Source organism: Chiloscyllium plagiosum, chromosome 3 (genome assembly GCF_004010195.1).
Source record: "Chiloscyllium plagiosum isolate BGI_BamShark_2017 chromosome 3, ASM401019v2, whole genome shotgun sequence".
Lineage (NCBI taxonomy): Eukaryota > Metazoa > Chordata > Chondrichthyes > Orectolobiformes > Hemiscylliidae > Chiloscyllium > Chiloscyllium plagiosum.
In genome coordinates this window covers 31,085,817-31,106,315 of record NC_057712.1, presented here as the reverse complement: position 1 = coordinate 31,106,315, position 20,499 = coordinate 31,085,817, and the positions used below count along the sequence as shown (strand labels likewise).

At 41.7% G+C, this 20,499-nt stretch overlaps 1 protein-coding gene across 1 annotated transcript in view; it reads right to left on the bottom strand.

Moving 5' to 3' along the window:
- Positions 1 to 20,499, bottom strand: part of LOC122548600 (CUB and sushi domain-containing protein 1-like) — a 2,366,391-nt gene that overhangs the window by 718,287 nt on the left and 1,627,605 nt on the right. Inside the window, exon 10 of the mRNA XM_043687435.1 lies at positions 8,943 to 9,064. Coding sequence (XP_043543370.1) covers positions 8,943 to 9,064 — 122 coding nt within the window. The remainder of the gene's footprint in view (positions 1 to 8,942; positions 9,065 to 20,499) is intronic.

Here is a 20,499-nt window from a genome sequence, read left to right as displayed (position 1 = left end):
CACAGACAGATGCCTGAGGCGGGAATTGAACCCGAGTCTCTGGCGCTGTGAGGCAGCAGTGCTAGCCACTGTCCCACCGTGCCACTCCTGTTTTGAGAACTTCCTTTGTAACAGCATGACATGAGCTGGAAGGACTGTTGATTGTGGTCCAACAATCATGGTTGATATACTGGACTGGTTTTGATCTCCAGAGAGATGCAGGGAAGAGTTTTTTTCTCTGGACCCTTCTCCCTAAAGGCTAGGGATTTGTCTTAGGAGCATTCTTCTCCCTCATCAGCCCAAGGTTTTTATTTTCTTCTTTTTTCATCTCTCAGGAGAGTACATGGAAGCAGGTTGAGGATGTTCCAACTCCTCATGGGGCATGCATGATGGATAATCTTACCTTTCACTGTCCCCAGATTTTGAAATTTTTGATTGCTTGTCAATATATAAACAATTTGGATGAGAATATAGTAAGTTTGCAGACAACAACAAAATTGGTGGCATATCAGACAGTGAAGAAGGTTTTCTAAGATTACAAAAGGTTCTTGATCGAATGGGTCAATGGGTTGTAAAATGGCAGATGGAGTTCAATCTGGATAAATGTGAGGTATTGCATTTTCATACAACAAACAAGGGTAGCGTTTATAGAATTGATGATAGATCCTTGGGTAGTGTACAATAGAGGAATTTAGAAGTATAGGTACATATCTCTTTGAAGTTTGTGTCACATATATAAAGGGTGGTTAAAAAGGCATTTGGCACGCTTGCCTTCATTGCTCAATCCTTTGTTGAGGTTGTACAGGACATTGATGAGCCCTCTTCTGGAGTACTGTATCAAGTTCTGGTCACCCAGTTATGGAAGGAAATCATTAACCTGGAGAGGGTTCAGAAGAGATTTACCAAGATGTTGCCGAGTATGGAACGTTTGAGTTAAAAAGAAAAGGTGGTAGGCTAGGACTCTTTTCACTGGAGTGTTGGAGGTTGAGAAGTGACCCGTTTGAAGTTTGATGAGGGGTATAGATAGATTCAGTGGTAGTTGTCTTTTCCCTCAGATGGGGAATTTCAAGACGATGGGGCACGTTTTTAAGGTGAGAGGGGAGAGACTTAAAAAAGACATGAGGGGCAAATGTTTTACACAGGCTAGTTTGCGCATGGAATGAACTTCCTGAGAAAGTTGTGGATGTGGGTACCATTACAATAATTAACAAATATTTGGATAAGTACATGCATAGGAAAAGCTTGAAGGGATATGGGGCAAGAGCAAGCAGGTGGGACTAGTTTAGTTCGGGATTATGTTTGGCATGGACTAGATGGACCAAAGGGACTGTTTCCAAGCCATATGACTCTATGACTCTATAACAGGTCACCCAACAGCATTATTTATCTTCCCATTAATTTATTCATTCATTAGGCAATGTTGCCAAATATTTTAACACATACATGTAGCCATTCACCACAAATAGAACAACATAGAAATGACTTGGTTCATACTAAAAATTTGACACTGTTTAGAAAGCCAAAAAAGTGCAAAGCAGACACTAAGTTTAATTTCTAGAAGGGACATAATTGAAAAGTCTGCATATTATGCAAAATCATGTATCAAACCTTAATTAGAATAAAGGGCACAGCCTGCAGTTCTGTTCGTTATAATATGGAAAGGACATTGGAGCATGACAGAGTGCAAGATCTACATAGATGATACCTGAAATGCATAAGAAGACATGTCAGGAAAGGATTGGCTGTCTCTCTCTCTCTCTCTCTCTTGAAAAAAGGCTGAGCTGTGACCTAGAGATCTTCAAAATTTATAAAAAGGTTTGATAGATTTGTTCGAGAGAGAAAACATTACTCTTGTGGGGAAGAGCATAACTGGAGACTATTAATGTAGCAAAGTCACCAAGAATCCAATAGGGAATTCAAAAGGGGTTCTGGAGTAGAGTGGTGCTGGAAAGGCACAGCAGTTCAGGCAGCATCCGAGGAGCAGTAAAAGACCTTGCCCGAAATGTCGATTTTCCTGCTCCTCGGATGCTGCCTGAACTGCTGTGCTTTTCCAGCACCACTCTACTCCAGAATCTGGTTTCCAGCATCTGCAGTCATTGTCTTTACCGAGGGAATTCAAACGAAATTTCCTTACCCAAAGAGTGGTGAGAAAGTTGGAATTGCTACAACAGAGAATGGCTAAAGTAAATAGTGCAGAACAATTTAGGGAAAACTATGCAAGTCAGTTCAAATAGTAGAGTTGGATGAAGAAAACATAAAAAGAGGATCGAGTAAAACTGGAACTCATTGGGTGAATGGCCTATTTCTATGCCATATACTTTCTGTAATCCAACATAAAATTTTGATTTATTTAATGGAGCTTCAAATTTCATTTAATACACCTTTCTCATGTTCCTGGAGTTGGTGGTTTATTTTTAAATCGGGAAGTCTTGTTGCCTACTATCGGGTGATCCTTCATGTCACTGCATCGTTCAGAATGACAATCAGTTTATTGAGTTTGTCATTGTACTCATTGTTACCTTGGAGACTGATGGGCGAAGACAAGCAGTGACAACTCACTGGAACTGATGCCTTCACTATGGTCAGCTTGTTTCATGGTGCAATGATCATTTAAATTTCTATCTAAATTCTAAAAATGCAGTGTCAGGATGTTTGCCCAGTTGGAGAGTTCATGGTTGGTTAAGTTGGCTTAAGAGCCAGAGGTCACTGTATTCCTACCTGCATAAAGTTTGCTGAGGGTCCCATTGTAGGCAGGCCAAGGTTGGCTTTACTTTCAAATTTTGCAGCTTGATAACACTATGATCGAATCATAACACCAGTCAGGGAGAGAACTACATTATCTGTAGTCTGATAGCAAAACCACTGTGAGAGTCTCAATGACAACCAGGTAAAGTTTCAATACATTTCCTTCAATTGCAGGACAGGTGGTGCAAAAGTGGCCACTATAGACCAGCAATTTAACTTTAAACCCTCCTCCAAGCAATGGAAATCCCCTCCCCTCTGCTCCCAGAGCACATTCAGACTCTTATTCCCTGGAGCCACTGGCAACTAGTTCTCTCAGTGGCTCCCACTACCACATTTTTCCATGCAACTGCCAAGTTGGGGGTAGATCTGGTCAGGAGTTGCCCAAGACTCAGAAAGCTTTTACATGAATGAGGCCTTGATTATTATATCACCAAACACTCCAAATTACTGGATTTTGGAGTTGCACCAACTGCTTTGGACATTGTGTGCACCTCCTCTTCTGCTCACTTTTAAAATTGGAGCCTAGATTTCAGTAGAGAGGTTGTTCGTGGTTGAATTGCAGCGCAAATAACTTGACACACACCTAGAACAAAGAACAACACAGCACAGGAATGGGCCCTTTGGCCCTCCAAGCCATCTCATTTGCCCTTGCATACTAAAACTGTCTTCACTTACAGAATTGAGATCTTCAGAGTCATAGAGATGTACAGCACGAAAACAGACCCTTCGGTCCAACACGTTCATGTCGACCAGTTATTCTAACCTAATGTCGTCCTATCTGTCAGTAGTTAGCCCGTATCCCTCTAAACCTTTCCTATTCATATACTCATTCAGGTGCCTTTTAAATGCTCTAATTGTACCAGTCACCACCACCTCCTGTGGCAACTCATTCCATACATGCACCACCCTCTGTGTGAAAAAGTTGCCCTTTAGTTTCCTTTAGTAATAGCAGAATAGATTATTACTTGCAGCATGCTGTTTTGCAGAGGGACCTGGGTGGATGTACTGCACTGGAGGGGGTGCAGAGGAGATTCACTGGGTTGATTCTGGAGTTGAGGGGATTGGCTTATGAGGAGAGATTGAGTAGATTGGGATTATACTCACTGGAATTCAGGAGAATGAGGGGGTATCATATAGAAACATATAAAATTATGAACGAAATCAATAAAATAATAATAGATAGGATGTTTCAACTGGTGGTTGAGACTACGACAAGAGGGCATGGCCTCAAGATTAAAGAAAGCAGGTTCAGAACTGAACTGAGAAGGAACCTCTTCACCTAGAGGGCTGTTAATCTATGAACCTCCTTGTTCAGTGAAGTAGTTGACTTCACTAATCGCTTTTAAAGCTAAGATTTGAGTCCAAAAAAAGATTGGCCATGATCTTATTGAGTAGCCGAGCAGGCTCAAACGGCCAAATGGCCTACTCTTGCTCCTCGTTCTTACATCTTTCCCCTCTCATCCTAAACCTGTGCTCTTTAGTTCCGGTCTCCCCCACCCCCAGGGAAAATTTTTTGTCTATTTATTCTATCCATGCCCCTCATGATTTTATAAACCTCTATAAGGTCATCCCGCGGCCCCCAATGCTCCAGGGAAAACAGCCCCAGCCTATTCAGCCTCTCCCTATAGCTCAAATCCTTTAACCTTGGCAACATCCTTGTAAATCTTTTTTGAACCCTTTCAAGTTTCACAACATTCTTCCAATAGGAAGGAGACCAGAACTGCACGCAATATTCCAAAGGTGGCCTAAACAATGTCCTATACAGCCACATAATGTCCTTCCAACTCCTGTACTCAATACTCTGACCAACAAAGGAAAGCATACCAAATGCCTTCTTCACTATTCTATCTACACACGACTCTACTTTCAAAGAACTATGAACCTGCCCTCCAAGGTCTCTTTGTTCAGCAACACTCCTTAGGATCTTACCATTAAGTGTATAGGTCCTGCTCTGATTTGCTTTTCCAAAATGCAGCACCTCGCATTTATCTAAATTAAACTTCATCTGCCACTTCTGAGCCCATTGACCCATCTGATCAAGATCCTGTTGTACTGTGAGGTAACCTTCTTCAATGTCTACTAGATTTATGCCCAAGTAACCCTGAACCTCCTGCTGACATCTGTCACTTTTTTTTTGTGGGGTGGATGGGGGGTGTTTTTTGGCATTTTAGCACAATGTCACCCAGAAGGATGCAAGTGGGAGCCTAGATAATTGGGCAGACTTAACATTGCAGGATATTACACCTGAGCAAAGTCACCCTCCATGCAATATCCATCTTCATATTTGATTCTGAAAACTTTCTGAATGAATCATTATCACAGTGCGTTCAACCACTGCATCACCAGGGAACCCCAACTGCCAGCATTGTTCATCCAATAATGAGCACAGCTAATGACTGAGGATTAACGTGTGTTTTCTACAACAGTCCGCATTGCAAGTTCCAAAAGTACATTGTGCAAATGCTCAACAGAATCTCAGGCAATTTGCATTCTTATTTGATGGCTCTTAATCCCTGTTGACTGCAAGAGCGGTCTGATCTATCCATGACACTCTCAGCAGACCTACAGCAATAAAACAAAAGCTTGCTATATAATTCAAGAAACACAGTTTTCACGAAGCATGATTCCCCAGATAAAATAAAGCCATTAACTAAAGGTCATCCTTACAATTCAACCACAATCCTCAAACTAATCTCTGCTGATCAACATTGAAATTTTGCAAATATAACACACAATTCTCATTCTGAATTAGAAGCTCAACCATAATAAAATCATGTGGAAGTTGCAGCACAGATTAAGACCACTCAATCCTTTATCCCTATACTGGTTCTTTGTTGCAGCAATCCAAAATAAATTGCATTGCACAATTTGTTCCCCTTCTCAAAACATCAATCCTATTTTATGAAAGAGAAGATAGTTTCTGTCTCAGCACTCTCAATATCAAGAAATTTATCTCAACCACTCTATTTGCTCTCTTTATGGCAACATTAAATAAATGATCTCTTGGAACTGATCCTATAACCGGAGGAGCCAGTCTCTCATTAATCACTTTATCAAAGAATTTCACATTTTGAAATCATCTTCTGACCTTCCCTGAGTTAGTTAAAAAGCTTTTGTAGTAGCTTATCTCACATAAATGCAATTGCCAATTCTTGGTGTCATCCTGAGATATCTATGCTTTATTCTAAATAAAATGAAATAGCTCAAATTATACAGAATAGGCTGAAGGAGACTTGACCAATGCTTTGCATCAATGTTTGATCATTTTCTTAAGTTTAGAATCAGTGCTGTGTCCTTTTGTTCCTGTGAATGGATAATTGTAATCTGAGGTATGGTGCCAAAAGAACAACATTGTTTCAAGATTGCAAAGGAGATACTATAAGCAGTTCCACAGTCCTTAAGTTTGAATCGGAAAACCAAACCTGTATTTCTGGTTGGTAATCAAGTTAGAAATACAGGTACATTTGTATTCACCTGCTAATGTGCAACTTCATATCTATGGAATTTTATTCCCTTGTGGAAACAAATTGCAAAGGCTGATTTATCACCTTCAACAGAGAATGGGAGAAGATCAGAGGGCTGCACATTAAAATGTACTTCTTGTCATGATCTTTATTGAAGATAAAATATCAATATAAATCCATTTGTTACAAAGATGTAGAGGGGTTGAGTGATGGGGGTAGAGGTAACAGTGAGGGATCACCCTGGACCTAGCAGATGCGTGACATTGGCAAGGCCTTATTTACCATTCTGTACGTGTACCATTAACGTATGGAACATTTTTCATTATTGCATTACCCCTTCACTCCTTGCATTTGTAAAGACAGAACAAAGATTATGAGGAAGATTTTGATGTACCAGTGCACAGGCAGGAGGCTCTGCAGTAGATGGCATGCCCAAAGGTTCCAAAGGATACAAGGTCAGAGAGTTTCTGATGCCAAATGTCATCCTGCTCAAAGCCATTGGGAATAAAGCCAAGGTTGGTAGATGGGTGTTTGAATTGGAGTGGAAGCTGACTGCCACCTTGGGACTCAAAGTCTTGGAGGTAAGTTTGCTCACTGAGCTGGAAGGTTCATTTTCAGACGTTTCACCACCATACTAAGTCATATCATCAGTGAGCCTCTGATGAAGCACTGGTGTTAGTGACCTGCTTTCTATTTATGTGTTTAGGTTTCCTTGGATTGGTAATGTCATTTTCTGTGGTGATGTCATTTCCTGTTCTTTTTCTCAGAGAATGGTAAATGGGGTCCAAGTCAATGTGTTGATAAAGTTCCGGTTGGAATGCCATGCCTCTAGGAATTGTCACACATATCTCTGTTTGGCTTGTCCTCAGATGGATGTGTTGTCAAAGTCATGTCCTTCCTCATCTGTATATAAAGATACTAGTGAGAGTGGGTCATGTCTTTTTGGTGGCTAGTTGATATTTATGTATCCTGGTGGCTAGTCTTCTGCCTGTTTGTCCAATGTTTCTTATAGTTCTGGCAAGGTATTTTGTAAATGACATTAGTTTTGCTTGTTGTCTGTATGGGGTCTTTCAAGTTCACTAGTTGCTGTTTTAGTGTGTTTGTGGGTTTGTGGGCTACCATGATGCCAAGAGATCTGAGTAGTCTGGCAGTCATTTCTGAGATGTCTTTGATGTAGGGGAGAGTGGCTAGGGTTTCTGAATGCGTTTTGTCTGCTTGTTTGGGGTTGTTGCTGAAAAATCGGCAGACTGTGTTCATTGGGTACTAATTATTTTTGAATACCCTGTATAGGTGATTTTCCTCTGCTCTTTGTAGTTCCTCTGTGCTGCGGTGTGTGGTGACTCATTGAAATAATGTTCTAATACAACTTCATTTGTGGATGTTGGGATGATTGCTTCTGTAATTCAATATTTGGTCCGTATGTGTTGTTTTCCTGTAGGTGTTGGTTTGAAGTTCTCCATTGGCTATTCGCTCTACTATGACATCTTGAATGGCAGTTTGTTATTGTTTTCCTCCTCTTTTGCAAATTGTATGCTAGTAAGGGTATTATTGATGGTCTTGAAGGTTTCCTCTAATTTGTTTCACTTAGTGAAGACAAAGGAGTCATCCACATAGCAGACCACAGAGAGAAAAAGAACAGGAAATGACATCACCATAGGAAATGTCATCACCACAGGAAATGGAATCACCAACCCAAGGAAACCTAAACACATAAATAAAAAGTGGGTCACTAACACCAGTGCTTCACCAGAGGTTCACTGATGATATTACCGAATATGGTGATGAAATGTCTGAAAACAAACTTTCCAGTCAGCCAGCAAACTACATCCAGAACCTCAACCTGTTCTACAAATCTTCTCAAAACTCACTAACTCAACATCTTTGGCATAAGCTCACTGTTTCATTGGGGTGGGCTGGAAGGTTCCAAAACGGATGTAAGTATTCAGAAACCTCAGCTAGGGGAGGCCCAAAGATTCCTTTCCTGCATCAGCTTTTCCTCGCTCTGAAAGGTTTTTGCCAAAATATTAAAATGTGTTATTTACCGGCCTCTTTGGCTCTCTCTGTTGCGTCCCACCGTATCTCTCCAGCAGTTTTCACATGATAAAGGTATGACCACTTTTGCTAAATTTAGGCCCCAACTGCATTCCGAGCGACACAGGGCTCAGGCCTGCTGATTAGACTGCCTTCATAGCCAATAAAATTCAAATGCCACCAGGAATGGTGACACTGATATGTGGACAGTGTTGATTTTAAACCATTCCACTTGCCATTTCTGCCAAGTGAAGTGTCTTGGGGGAAAAACGTGCTTAGCATCAACTTTGGTCTTTATTTTTCTGCAGTGAGGCTTCAGGTCATTCTGAACTGTTCCCCTCAGAGCATACAAAGGAAATCTGTGCATTCCTGTTCAAATTTCAACTGACAGGTTAACATTTCTCCAATCTGAATTATCCACAGCCCCACTTCTGTTCCTGTTAAGCTGCAAGATGAAGTGATGAGGAATCCTTATTAACAAAGAAATGCTTCTGTATTTCAGAGGCGTATAAAAACCAGTGCTAAAGTAAACAAACAAATCAAGCATCATTTTATCCTAACTGTCCTTGCCTTGGGACTTATCACATTTAACAAGCAGTTCGGTTGCTTCCAATATTAACAATATCCTCTTTCTATTGATGATTAGTGGCTTGCTTGTTTGAAAAGATACAAAGATGGCTTTAAAAAAAACATGATAAGCCATAAACCAGTGGGATAGCCTACCTTATCAGGGTCTGTCGCACTGATAACCCAGACGCAATGCGCGTTGTTTTCATATTGGACTGGATAATTGGGGGATGTGATAGTACCACTCGGCCCTCGTAGATTGGAGCCACATGTTCTTGCTAAATTGGAAGGGAAAATGAGAGATATGCATTCAAGTAACCCAAAGATACCAGTAAGCAATATTTCTCAATGACAAAAAAAATGTCTAGAGTACTAATCTGGATAAATAAATGACTCAACATTGGAAACACTTTCAGAAAGACCATGGGTATGATTGGTATGGAAAATGATCATGTCATAATGATGCATAAATGGCTGTTCCTCTGAATCTGGGATTAAGACAAATCATTGAGGATCAGTGGGAGATATTTTACGCTGCATAATAGATGTGTGGTACCCAGGACTGTTGAATGGAAAAACGTTATTCTCAATGTGAATGACTTCTATTGGAAAAGTTACAGGTCAGTATCAGGTATGGGGATTGGAATCACTACAATGTCCAGCAGACTGCTCTTGCAAACAGTCATACAGCAAGAATAGTCATTTGTCTGAGTAACTGGACAGTTAGAGTTACTTGTAGAACTATGCCACAACATAATAAAGTAGTGTTTAATTTTGTTTCCTCAAAAGGTCACCCTCCAGCACCAAGCCAACATCCTCCATGACCTTTCACTTTAGTGGATATAACAAACAGCATAGGAGTCACAGACATGTTCACCAATCTAACTGCTCTTGTATACATTTATACCTAAGTGACAGCAAGTTAAAAGATCCAATCTTTGTACTTTTTGACTAGCCAGCTGATTAAGGATACTTGGTCCGACAAATCAGTTAATGCAGCAAGCTTAGGTATAATGCATAATCCTGGTGAAATATTCAGTCTCCCTTGCTTGCCAGATCAATTGGAATATTTACTCGGCAGTAAAGAACTATGCTCTGCAGACCAGAAAGTTACCAGTTTCATCCATAAGCAGAGTTTTGCAGATCCAAACGATTGTGGCAAAAAGGGATATTACTGACACTCTCAGGCTCCCTCAGCCAGGGAAGGGAGAAAAGAATTCATTGTGTCTGCTTCTGGGCAGTATCCAGCAATGCTTGCTGGAAACTGTCCATGTACAAGCATCAAGGGAAGATGGGATGAGGTGAAAAAGAGTTAAATAGTCTGCCAGAACTTCACAGGGAGAATGGTGACAGAACACACTGGAAATTCTCTGCAGGCAGCTGGCCTTTAGGAAGAGAGGAATAGGGTTAATACAACAGACATCTTTGTTAAGATGTTTGCCAGCAGCAGAATGCTTTGGACCAAATTGCAGCATGAATCAGTGGTCTCAGAAAATGTATCGGCTTATCAAAGTTCATGTCTGAACTGAAAAAGACATAACAAGTTGAAATGCATTTATATATGTTATCCAATGGGCTTAAAAAATAGAAAGCATGCTTTTTATATTTAGTACTGAATCACATAATTCAATTAAGGTCTGGAAAGACAGCCCTATGAAGATTTTTCTTTGCACATTGATGCAACCAGATGTGACAGAGCTTTCCTTCTCGTCAATTCCCACCAAGACGTCGTCCTTCACAAACTCTGTAACCTCTTCCATTCCAACAGTCCATTGGGACTTCTTTCATTCAGACCTGGTGAGCATTCTGGATTTTTGATTGTTCCACCACTGGTTACTGTTTCTTAAACTATCTACATCCAAAATACTAGAATCCTCTCTCCAAACGTCTGAGTCCCTAAATCCCTCTCTCCCTTAAGATGCCCTTTAAAGCAATGTCTTTGTCCAAGTATTTGGTGAGGAGCCTTAATTGTTTGGCTCAATGTGAAATTGTGCTTGATAAAGCTCCTGTAAAATGCATTAGTGACATTTGCTATGTCAAAAGTAGATCATGCAAGTTCAAGTTGCATTTGCTGTAATTTAGATTTACTTTCTTATCCATGAAGAACCTATGGCTGGATTTTCAATGGTATGCAAATGACCACATTTTATTTTTATTTGGAGGGAATCAGTTTTCCTCCACACTCTCAGCCGTGAACCATTTTTCTCTGGCCTTGTTGTAGATTGGGAATGGTTAGTGCTGCAGATGTTAGGTTCCAAATTTTAAATGGGGGACAAAAATTGGATTTCCTTCCACTTGGATTTTCATTTTCATCTGGTAAAGTGAGGTTTTGGAATCTCAGTCATGTTGATGGGTCCTTTAAGGTGATGATTTATCTTTGAGATCTATTGTTGAAAGTAACTTGACACTTGCATTGCGGAAGCCTCCTTAGTTATTCATAGCAATTGGAAAATGTATCATAAGGCAGTGTAAAATGTTGTAAAATGTGCTGTCATATTTCTGACTGTGATTTAAATGTCACAGGCTGCTTTAAAGATGGTCTTGATACTTGAAAACAAAATACAAACCACCTGCTGCCCCTATACTGGTTGACAGATTCTGCTTTGGAAATGAAATATGCACTACCTGTTGTTTCCTCCCATAGACATTCAGCTGGGTTACACTGAAAGCTTGGCTTGGTTTCAAACATTAATGATTTTAGCACAATAGGTACTGCATTCATCTGTGAATAACTGCCAGTTTCAAAAACATTTGTCACTGTGATGTAATCTGTGGTATGTTGAACCCAAGCTAAAAGAGTCACAGGTATTCCAAGTATGTTTTCTTTTTCTTTCGTACGACAGAACTTTTCTTCTACTCAGGATCAAATATAGTGAATTTTGGTGAGAGTTAACCTCTTCCCTCCCCCCCCCCCCAATATTCCCAAACATTGTAAAACATTTTCCATGGGTATTCTGTGGAAGCTGCATATTATGCATATTGGGTGAGTGGCTGTAAAGTACACACAGGAGTTTTGAGGTGGCATGAGTGATTTAAGGGGGCACAGAGAACACACAAGGTTGGAAAGGTGGCACGGGCAATGTGAGGAGCAACTGGCATTATTGTGGAAGTGAGGAAAGCGGATCTTTGCAAACTGTTGGGAGTTGACATCCAAGAATGGAGTTGGTTATTCCAACTGCTCACCTCCACAACCGGTTTCCTCCTACATCCAAAAATGGTAGAAGAAGTCACACTTGGTTCGGGCGTGCAACTTGTGATCTGTGCAAGAACATAAGCTTCACAAGCCAATAGTAAAGTCCAGCCACTGCCCATCACTCTGTAACTCTCTCTTTGACCAAGCCAAGGCTTAACTCGCAGATTAACAACTACAAGCACCAACTAATTCTACCATGAGAAATACCATCAAACTATATTGATGTGTTTTTCAATAGCTCAGTGTGGACAGCTGAGGAGAAATCATCATTAGCTGAATGTAAAATACACAGCTGAGACAGTTTTTCACATGTTCCAACTCCCAAAACAAATAGAATTTCTGCTCACACTTAATTCAGGATCAGTCCTTCTGAAGGCAGAGGAAACATTGTTGCTATGGTGTAACAAAATAGAGAAAACAAAAGGTATACAATTTTCTATTAATTAAAAATATGTTGGACAAAGGGTTTTTTTATAAAATTAAAACCAGAAGATAACTTAATTGAAAATGGTGGAATCTTCTAAATCAGCTTTTCCATGCATACAATTTCTCTCCTGTGATTCTAAGCTGCAGAAGCGCAGCAAGAACATGCTCTCCAAGAGATGAATAACAATCTACTCAGGGATTACTCAGATGTGACAAGCATTTATATTGCTACTGTTGCTATGGTTTTACTCCAAATGAATGATATACAAAGGCTTTATACTCATCAATCTGTATTGATGAATTCTGTAATTATGATACTTACACATTCTGTTTCTGCTCTATAGTGAGTTAAATGCAAGTATAAGAAAATCAGAAAGAAATATATACTTGCTAACCGCCCTCTCATAAATGTACTGTGTCATCATTTGGAGGATAAATGGCTTGATCACATTAAAGTTCCAATCATGATCATTTTTTTTACTGCTTTTTGAGGCTGATTTGTTCTCATAAAGAGGGGATGTGCATCACCCAGACAGGCACAGGACTCTAACCAGAAAATGTGTCACTCAGGACTCACATAAGGTAAATAGATTTATTGGAAGTATAAATACTTTAAATACTGTTCAGCTTGCCTGGACTTACAAGCTCAAATGAATCTGTTAAGTTTATGCCAAGTCATTGCATAAAGCACCATCAAGATCTTTGCGACACCTTGTCTCAAGCAGAGGTAAACAGGGCAGAGTTGCAACGACACCAGTGTATTATTTAGTTTTGTAGTGCATTAACCACTTTAAATCATGACACAGGTGCCGGTGTTGGACTGGGATGGATAAAGTTAAAAATCACACAATACCAAGCTATGGTCCAACAGGTTTAATTGGAAGCACTAGCTTTCAGAGCGCTGCTCCTCATCAGGTAGCTGTGGAGCAGCATCATTTTGCGATAAGTTCAAAGTCTTATTATCTTGCTCCACAGCTAACTGATGAAGGAGCAGCACTCCAAAAGCTAATGCTTCCAATTAAACCTATTGGACTATAACCTGTTGTTGTGTGACTTTTAACTTTAAATCATGTAACTGTTCTTTGCTTCTTTCAAATTATTGAATTAAACTAGTGGTGGTGGAGTCCTTTGCGCTGAGTTTGGCTCATAGTAGACAAGTTGAACCCTGGAGGTGACATGGTACCTGACTGAAGAACTATATATGGTTTTGAAAATAGGAAGGTAGGTTAGGAAATTTGGCCAGACTTATTTAGATTTGCAGGAGTCTATAAATTGACCTTAAAACAGTATTGGAGCAGAGAGAGAAATGTGGGCCCACTATATGTGATCAAATAACTTCATCACTCCAACATTGCAGATTAACATGGGTGTCAGTGATAACACCCCAGATTACTTTCTGTATTTACTCATGCATAACCTTGAAAGCCAGGTCTAGAGAGAGTACAGCTTCAAACAGGACAGTGATGTAATTCAAAACCAATTATGTGGGTCAAAACAGGCAGAAAATTATGTGACACAAAGACATAGCAAGTACATTGTACTGTTTTTGGGGGCAGTGGAGTGGTTTGGATCGTGCTCCAAAGATGAAGTTGGAGATTTGTCAATGGATTGACTGAACTGAGACAGAGTAGAAAGTGAGGACTGCAGATGCTGGAGAGTCAAGAGTCGAAAAGTGTGGTGCTGGACAAACACAGCCGGTCAGGCAGCATCTAAGGAGCAAAAGAATCAATGTTTTAGGCATGAACCCTTCATCAGGAATATTAGGTTGGGGGGGGAGGGGAGAAGGGGGCTGAGAAATATATAGGAGGATTGGGGTGGGAGTTGGAGGGAAGATAGCTGGGAAGGCAATAGGTGGATGTGCCCATCCCTCTAAACGGAACAAGGATAGAAATCCCCTGGAGCTCAATTTCCACCCCACTAATCTCTGCATTCAGCGCATTATCCTCCGCCATTTCCACCACCGACAAACAGACCTGATCACAGAGATATATTTCCCTCCTCACCCCTATCTGCATTGTGCAGAGACCATTCTCTCCATCACTCCCTTGTTATGTCCATACCCCCCACCAACCCACCTCCATTCCTGGCACCTTCCCTTGCTGCCGCAAGAGATGTAAAACCTGCGTCCACACCTCTGTCCAAGGCCCCAAAGGATCTTTTCACATCCGGCAATGATTTTCCAGTACATCCAAACGCCTCATCTACTGTGTCCATTGCTATTGATGCAGTCTCCTCTACATTGGGGAGATGGGGCATAATGTTTAAGGGAAAATCTCTGAGACACACACACCAAACAACTCCACCACCCTGTGGCTGACCACTTCAGTTTAATTCAGATAAATGCGAAGTACTGCATTTTGGAAAAGCAAATCTTAGCAGGACTTATACACTTAATGGTAAGGTCCTAGGGAGTGCTGCTGAACAAAGAGACCTTGGAGTGCAGGTTCATAGCTCCTTGAAAGTGGAGTCACAGGTAGATAGGATAGTGAAGAAGGTGTTAGGTATGCTTTCCTTTATCAGTCAAAGTACTGAGTACAGGAGTTGGGAGGTCATGTTGCAGCTGTACAGGACATTGATTCGGCCTCTGTTGGAATATTGCATGCAAGTCTGGTCTCCTTCCTATCGGAAAGATGTTGTGAAACTTGAAAGGGTTCAGAAAAGATTTACAAGGATGTTGCCAGGGTTGGAGGATTTGAGCTACAGGGAGAGGCTGGGGCTATTTTCCCTGGAGCGTCGGAGGCTGAGGAGTGACCTTATAGAGGTTGAGACAATTATGAGGGGCATGGATAGGATAAACAGGCAAAGTCTTTTCCCTGGGATCGGAGAGTCCAGAACTAGAGGGCATAGGTCTAGGGTGAGAGGGGAAAGATATAAAAGAGACCTAAGGGGCAACTTTTTCATGCAGAGGGTGGTACATGTATGGAATGAGTTGCCAGAGGAAGTGGTGGAGGCTGGTACAATTGCAACATTTAAGAGGCATCTGGATGGGTACATGAATAGGAAGGGTTTGGAGAGGTATGGGCCGAGTGCTGGCAGGTGGGACAGTTTGGGTTGGGATATCTGGTTGGCATGGATGGGTTGGACCAAAGGGTCTGTTTCCATGCTGTACATCTCTATGACTCTATGACTCTAAGTCTCCCTCTCACTCTGCCAAGGACATGCAACTCCTGGGCCGCCTCCACTGCCAAATCCAAGCCACCTGACTACTGGCAGAAGAATGCCTCATTTTCCGCCTTGGGACCCTTCAACCACATGGCATCAATGTTGACTTAACCAGCTTCCATATCTCCCCTCTCCTCACCTCATCCCAGATCCAACCCTCCACTCGGCACTGCTCTTTTTAACTGTCGCACCTGCCCATATTCCTTCCCACCTATCCACTCCACTCTCCCCCCAACCTATCACTATCACTCCCCATCTGCATCTACCTATCGTCTTCCCAGCCACCTTCCCCCTACCCCCAGCCCCACCCTCCTATTTATCTCTCAGCCCCCTTTTGCCTTTCCTACATTCATGATGAAGGGCTTACATCCTATACATCGATTCTCCTGCTCGTCGGATACTGACAGATCTGGCGTGCTTTTCCAGTGTCACACATCTAAACTGAGTCAGACCATAGTTCACAGACCTCCAAAGTAACCAATGTCACTGTGACTATGCTTTATTGCTAAGCAGCAAATAAAGGTGTACCATATTTGGTGGAAGAGGGCCTAAGTTGTTATGTGCCACTGATAATCTGTCCAGAACCATTCAACCACATAAGGAAGTCTTACACTTTCTCTCTTCAGAAATGCCACCTGACAGAATTAATATTTCCAACGATTTCTGTTTTTGCTTCACAAGATTTAAAATAATGATGGGAAAGGATAGACCTGATCTAAACGTTGAAGTTCTAAATTGGAGAAAGACCAATTTTAACGGTATTAGGCAAGAACTTTCAAAAGCTTACTGTGGGCAGATGTTGGCAGATAAAGGGACAGCTGGAAAATGGGAAACCTTCAGAAATGAGATAACGAGAATCCAAAGAAAGTATATTCTTCTTAGGGTGAAAGGAAAGGCTGGTAGGTATTGGGAATGCTGGATGACAAAAGAAATTAAGGGTTTGGTTAATAAAAAGAAGGAAGCATACGTAAGGTATAGACAGGATAGATTGAGTGAATCCTTAGAGGAGTATAATGGAAGTAGGAGTATACTTAAGAGGAAAATCAGGAGGGCAAAACGGGGACATGATATAGCTTTGGCAAATAGAATTAAGGAGAAACCAAAGAGTTTTTACAAATATTTTCAGGACAAAAGGGTAACGAGGGAGAGAATAGGGCCCCTCAAAGATCGGCAAGGTGGCCTTTGTGTGGACCCACAGAAAATGGGGGAGATACTAAATGAGTATTTTACATCAATATTTACTGTGCAAAAGGATATGGAAGATATAGACTGTAGGGAAATAGATGGTGACATCTTGCAAAATGTCCAGATTACAGAGGAGGAAGTGCTGAATATCTTGAAATGGTTAAAGGTGTATAAATCCCCAGGACCTGTTCAGGTATACCCTAGAACTCTGAGGGAAGCTAGAGAAGTGATTGCTGGGCCTCTTGCTGAGATATTTGTATCATCGATAGTCACAGGTGAGGTGCCAGAAGACTGGAGTTTGGCAAACATGGTGCCACTGTTTAAGAAAGGTGGTAATGACAAGCCAGGGAACAATTGACCAGTGAGCCTGACATTGGTGGTGGGCAAGTTGTTGGAGGGAATCTTGAGGGACAGGATGTACATGTATTTGGAAAGGCAAGGACTGATTCGGGATAGTCAACATGACTTTGTTCGTGGGAAATCATGTCTCACAAACTTGATTGAGTTTTTTGAGGAAATAACAAAGAGGATTGATGAGGGCAGAGTGGTAGATGTGATCTATATGGACTTCAGTAAGGCATTCGACAAGGTTCCCCATGGGAGACTGATTAGCAAGGTTAGAGCTCATGGAATACAGTGAGAACTAGCCATTTGGATACAGAACTGACTCAAAGGTAGAAAACAGAGGGTGGTGGTGGAGGGTTGTTTTTCAGACTGGAGGCCTGTGACCAGTGGGGTGCCACAAGGATTAGTGCTGGGTCCTCTACTTTTTGTCATTTTCATAAATGATTTGGATGTGAGCATAAGAGATACAATTAGTAAGTTTGCAAATGACACCAAAATTGGAGGTGTAGTGGACAGCGAAGAGGGTTACCTCAGATTACAACAGGATCTTGACCAGAGGGGCCAATGGGCGGAGAAGTGGCAGATGGAGTTAATTCAGCTACATGCGAAGTGCTGCATTTTGAGAAAGCAAATCTTAGCTGGACTTATACACTTAATGGTAAGATCCTAGGGGGTGTTGCTGAACAAAGAGACCTTGGAGTGCAGGTTCATAGTTCCTTAAAAGTGGAGTCGCAGGTAGATCGGATAGTGAAGAAGGCATTTGGTATGCTTTCCTTTATTGGTCAGAGTATTGAGTTCAGGAGTTGGGAGGTCATGTTGCGGCTCATGTTGAGGACAATTGGTTAGGCCACTGTTGGAATATTGCATGCAATTCTGGTCTCCTTCCTATCGGAAAGATGTGAAACTTGAAAGGGTTCAGAAAAGATTTACAAGGATATTACCAGGGTTGGAGGATTTGAGCTATAGGGACAGGCTGAACAGGTTGGGGATGTATTCCATGGCGCGTCGGAGGCTGAGGGGTGACCTTATAGAGGTTTACACAATTATGAGGGGCATGGATAGGGTAAGTAGGCAAAGTCTTTTCCCTGGGGTCAGGAGGTCCAGAACTAGAGGGCATAGGTTTAGGGTGAGAGTGAAAAGATATAAAAAAGACCTAAGGGACAATGTTTTCACACAGAGGGTGGTACATGTATGGAATGAGCTGCCAGAGGATGTGGTAGGAGGCTGGTACAATTGCAATATTTAAGAGGCATTTAGATGGGTATATGAATAGGAAGGGTTTGGAGGGATATGCGCCGGGTGCTGACAGGTGGGACTAGATTGGGTTGGGATATCTGGTCAGCATGTACGGGTTGGACCAAAGGGTCTGTTTCCATGCTGTACATCTCTAGGACTATGACTCTATTTATCAAGATTTACTGAGCTTAATATAAATAAATTTGAGGTCTTACATTTTGGAAAGTCAAATTAAGGTAAGAGTTTCATTGGTGAATGGTAGGGCCTTAAGGAGTGTTCTGGAACAAAGGGACCTTCGAGTTCAGGTGCACAGTTCTCTGAAAGTGGAATCACAGGGAGGCAGGGCAAAGGTTTTTGGCTCACTGGCCTTCATTAGTCAGGGCACTGAGTATCGAAGTTGGAAAGTTATGTTGCAGTTGTACTGGACATTGTTGAGGCCGCACTTGGAGTATGGTGTTCAGTTTTCGTAACCTTGTTATAGGAAGGATGTTATTAAACTGGAAAGAGTGCAGAAGAAATTTACAAGGATGTTGTCAGGACTCAATGGCCTGAGTTATAGGGAGAGGTTGAACAAGCTCGGACTTTTTTCTTTAGACCATAGGAGACTGAGGGGGAATCTTATTGAAGTGTACTAGATCATAAGAGGCATGGATAGGGTGAATGCACTCAGTCCTTTTCCCAGGTTCTGGGGAAACAAGGGCTCGAGAGCATTAGATTAACATTAGAGGGGAAAGAATAAAAGGGAATCTAAAAGGCAACCTTTTTACACAGAGGGTGGTACGCATATGGAACGAGTTGCCAACAACAAGTGGTTGAGACGGGTACATTAACGTTTAAAAGGCACTTGGACAAATACATGGATAGGACAGGTTTAGAAGGATATGGACCAAGTGCAGTGAAATGGGGTTGGCGTGGATGGACATTTTGATCAGCATGAACCAGTTTGGGCCAAAGGCCTGTCTCTGAGCTGTAGGACTGGATGCTCTGAAAAGTTAGATTGCATGGAATCCAGGAGGAGCTGGCAAATTGGATGCAAAATGTGGGTGATGGTAGGAAGCATAGGGTATTAGTGGAAGGGTGTTTGTTGGACTGGAGGCCTGTGACTAGTGGAGTGCCTCAGGGGCTGGTGCTGGGTCTATTGTTGTTTGTTATCTATATCAATGATTTGGACAAGAATGTGCAAGGCGTGATTAATAAGTTTGCAGGTGACACTAAAATAGGTGGTATCGTAGACAGTGAGGAAGGTTAACAGAAATTGTAGGAAGACCTTGTTCAGCTGGGGAAGTGGCCCAGAAAATGGCAAATGGAGTTTAATACAGATAAGTGTGAGGTCTTTTATTCTGTGAAGTCAAATCAAGGTAAGAGTTTCATGGATAATGGTAGGGCCTTAAGGAATGTAGTGGAAGAGAGGGACCTTGGAGTTCAGGTGCACAGTTCTCTTAAAGTGGATTCACAGCTAGACAAGGCAGTGAAGAAGGCTTTTGGCACACTGGCCTTCATCAATCAGGGCATTGGGTATAGACTTTGGGAAGTTACGTTGCAGTTGTACAATGGTGAGACTGCACTTGGAGTATTGTGTTCAGGTTTGGTTACCTTGTTATAGGAAGGATGTTATTAAACTGGAAAAAGTGCAGAAGAACTTTACAAGGATGTTGCCAGGACTCAACTGTCTGAATTATAGAAAGAGGTGGGACAATGTCAGACTTTTTTTTCTTTCGAGCGAAGGAGACTGAGGGGTGGCTTAATAGAGGTGTAAAACATCATGGGAGGTATGGATTGGGTGAATTCACTCAGTCTTTTTTCCTGGGGTTGGGAATCAAGGACTAGAGGGCATCAGTTTAAAGTTAGAGGGGAAAGAATAAAAGGGAACCTGAGGAGCAGCCTTTTTACACAGAGGGTGGACGCATATGAAATGAACTGCCAGCGGAAGTAGTTGAGGCGTGTACATTAAAACATTTAAAAGGTATTTGGATAAATACGTGGTAAGGAAAGGATTAAAAGGATATGGGCCAAGTGCAGGGAAATGGGGTTAGCGTGGACAGACATTTTGGTCAGCATGGACCAGTTTGGGTCTGTCTCTGTACTGTAGGACTCTTTGACTCTATTTCCAGCATCGACAGTGTTCTACTTTTGTGACAGAACTCAAGTTGATCTGTTTCAATCACA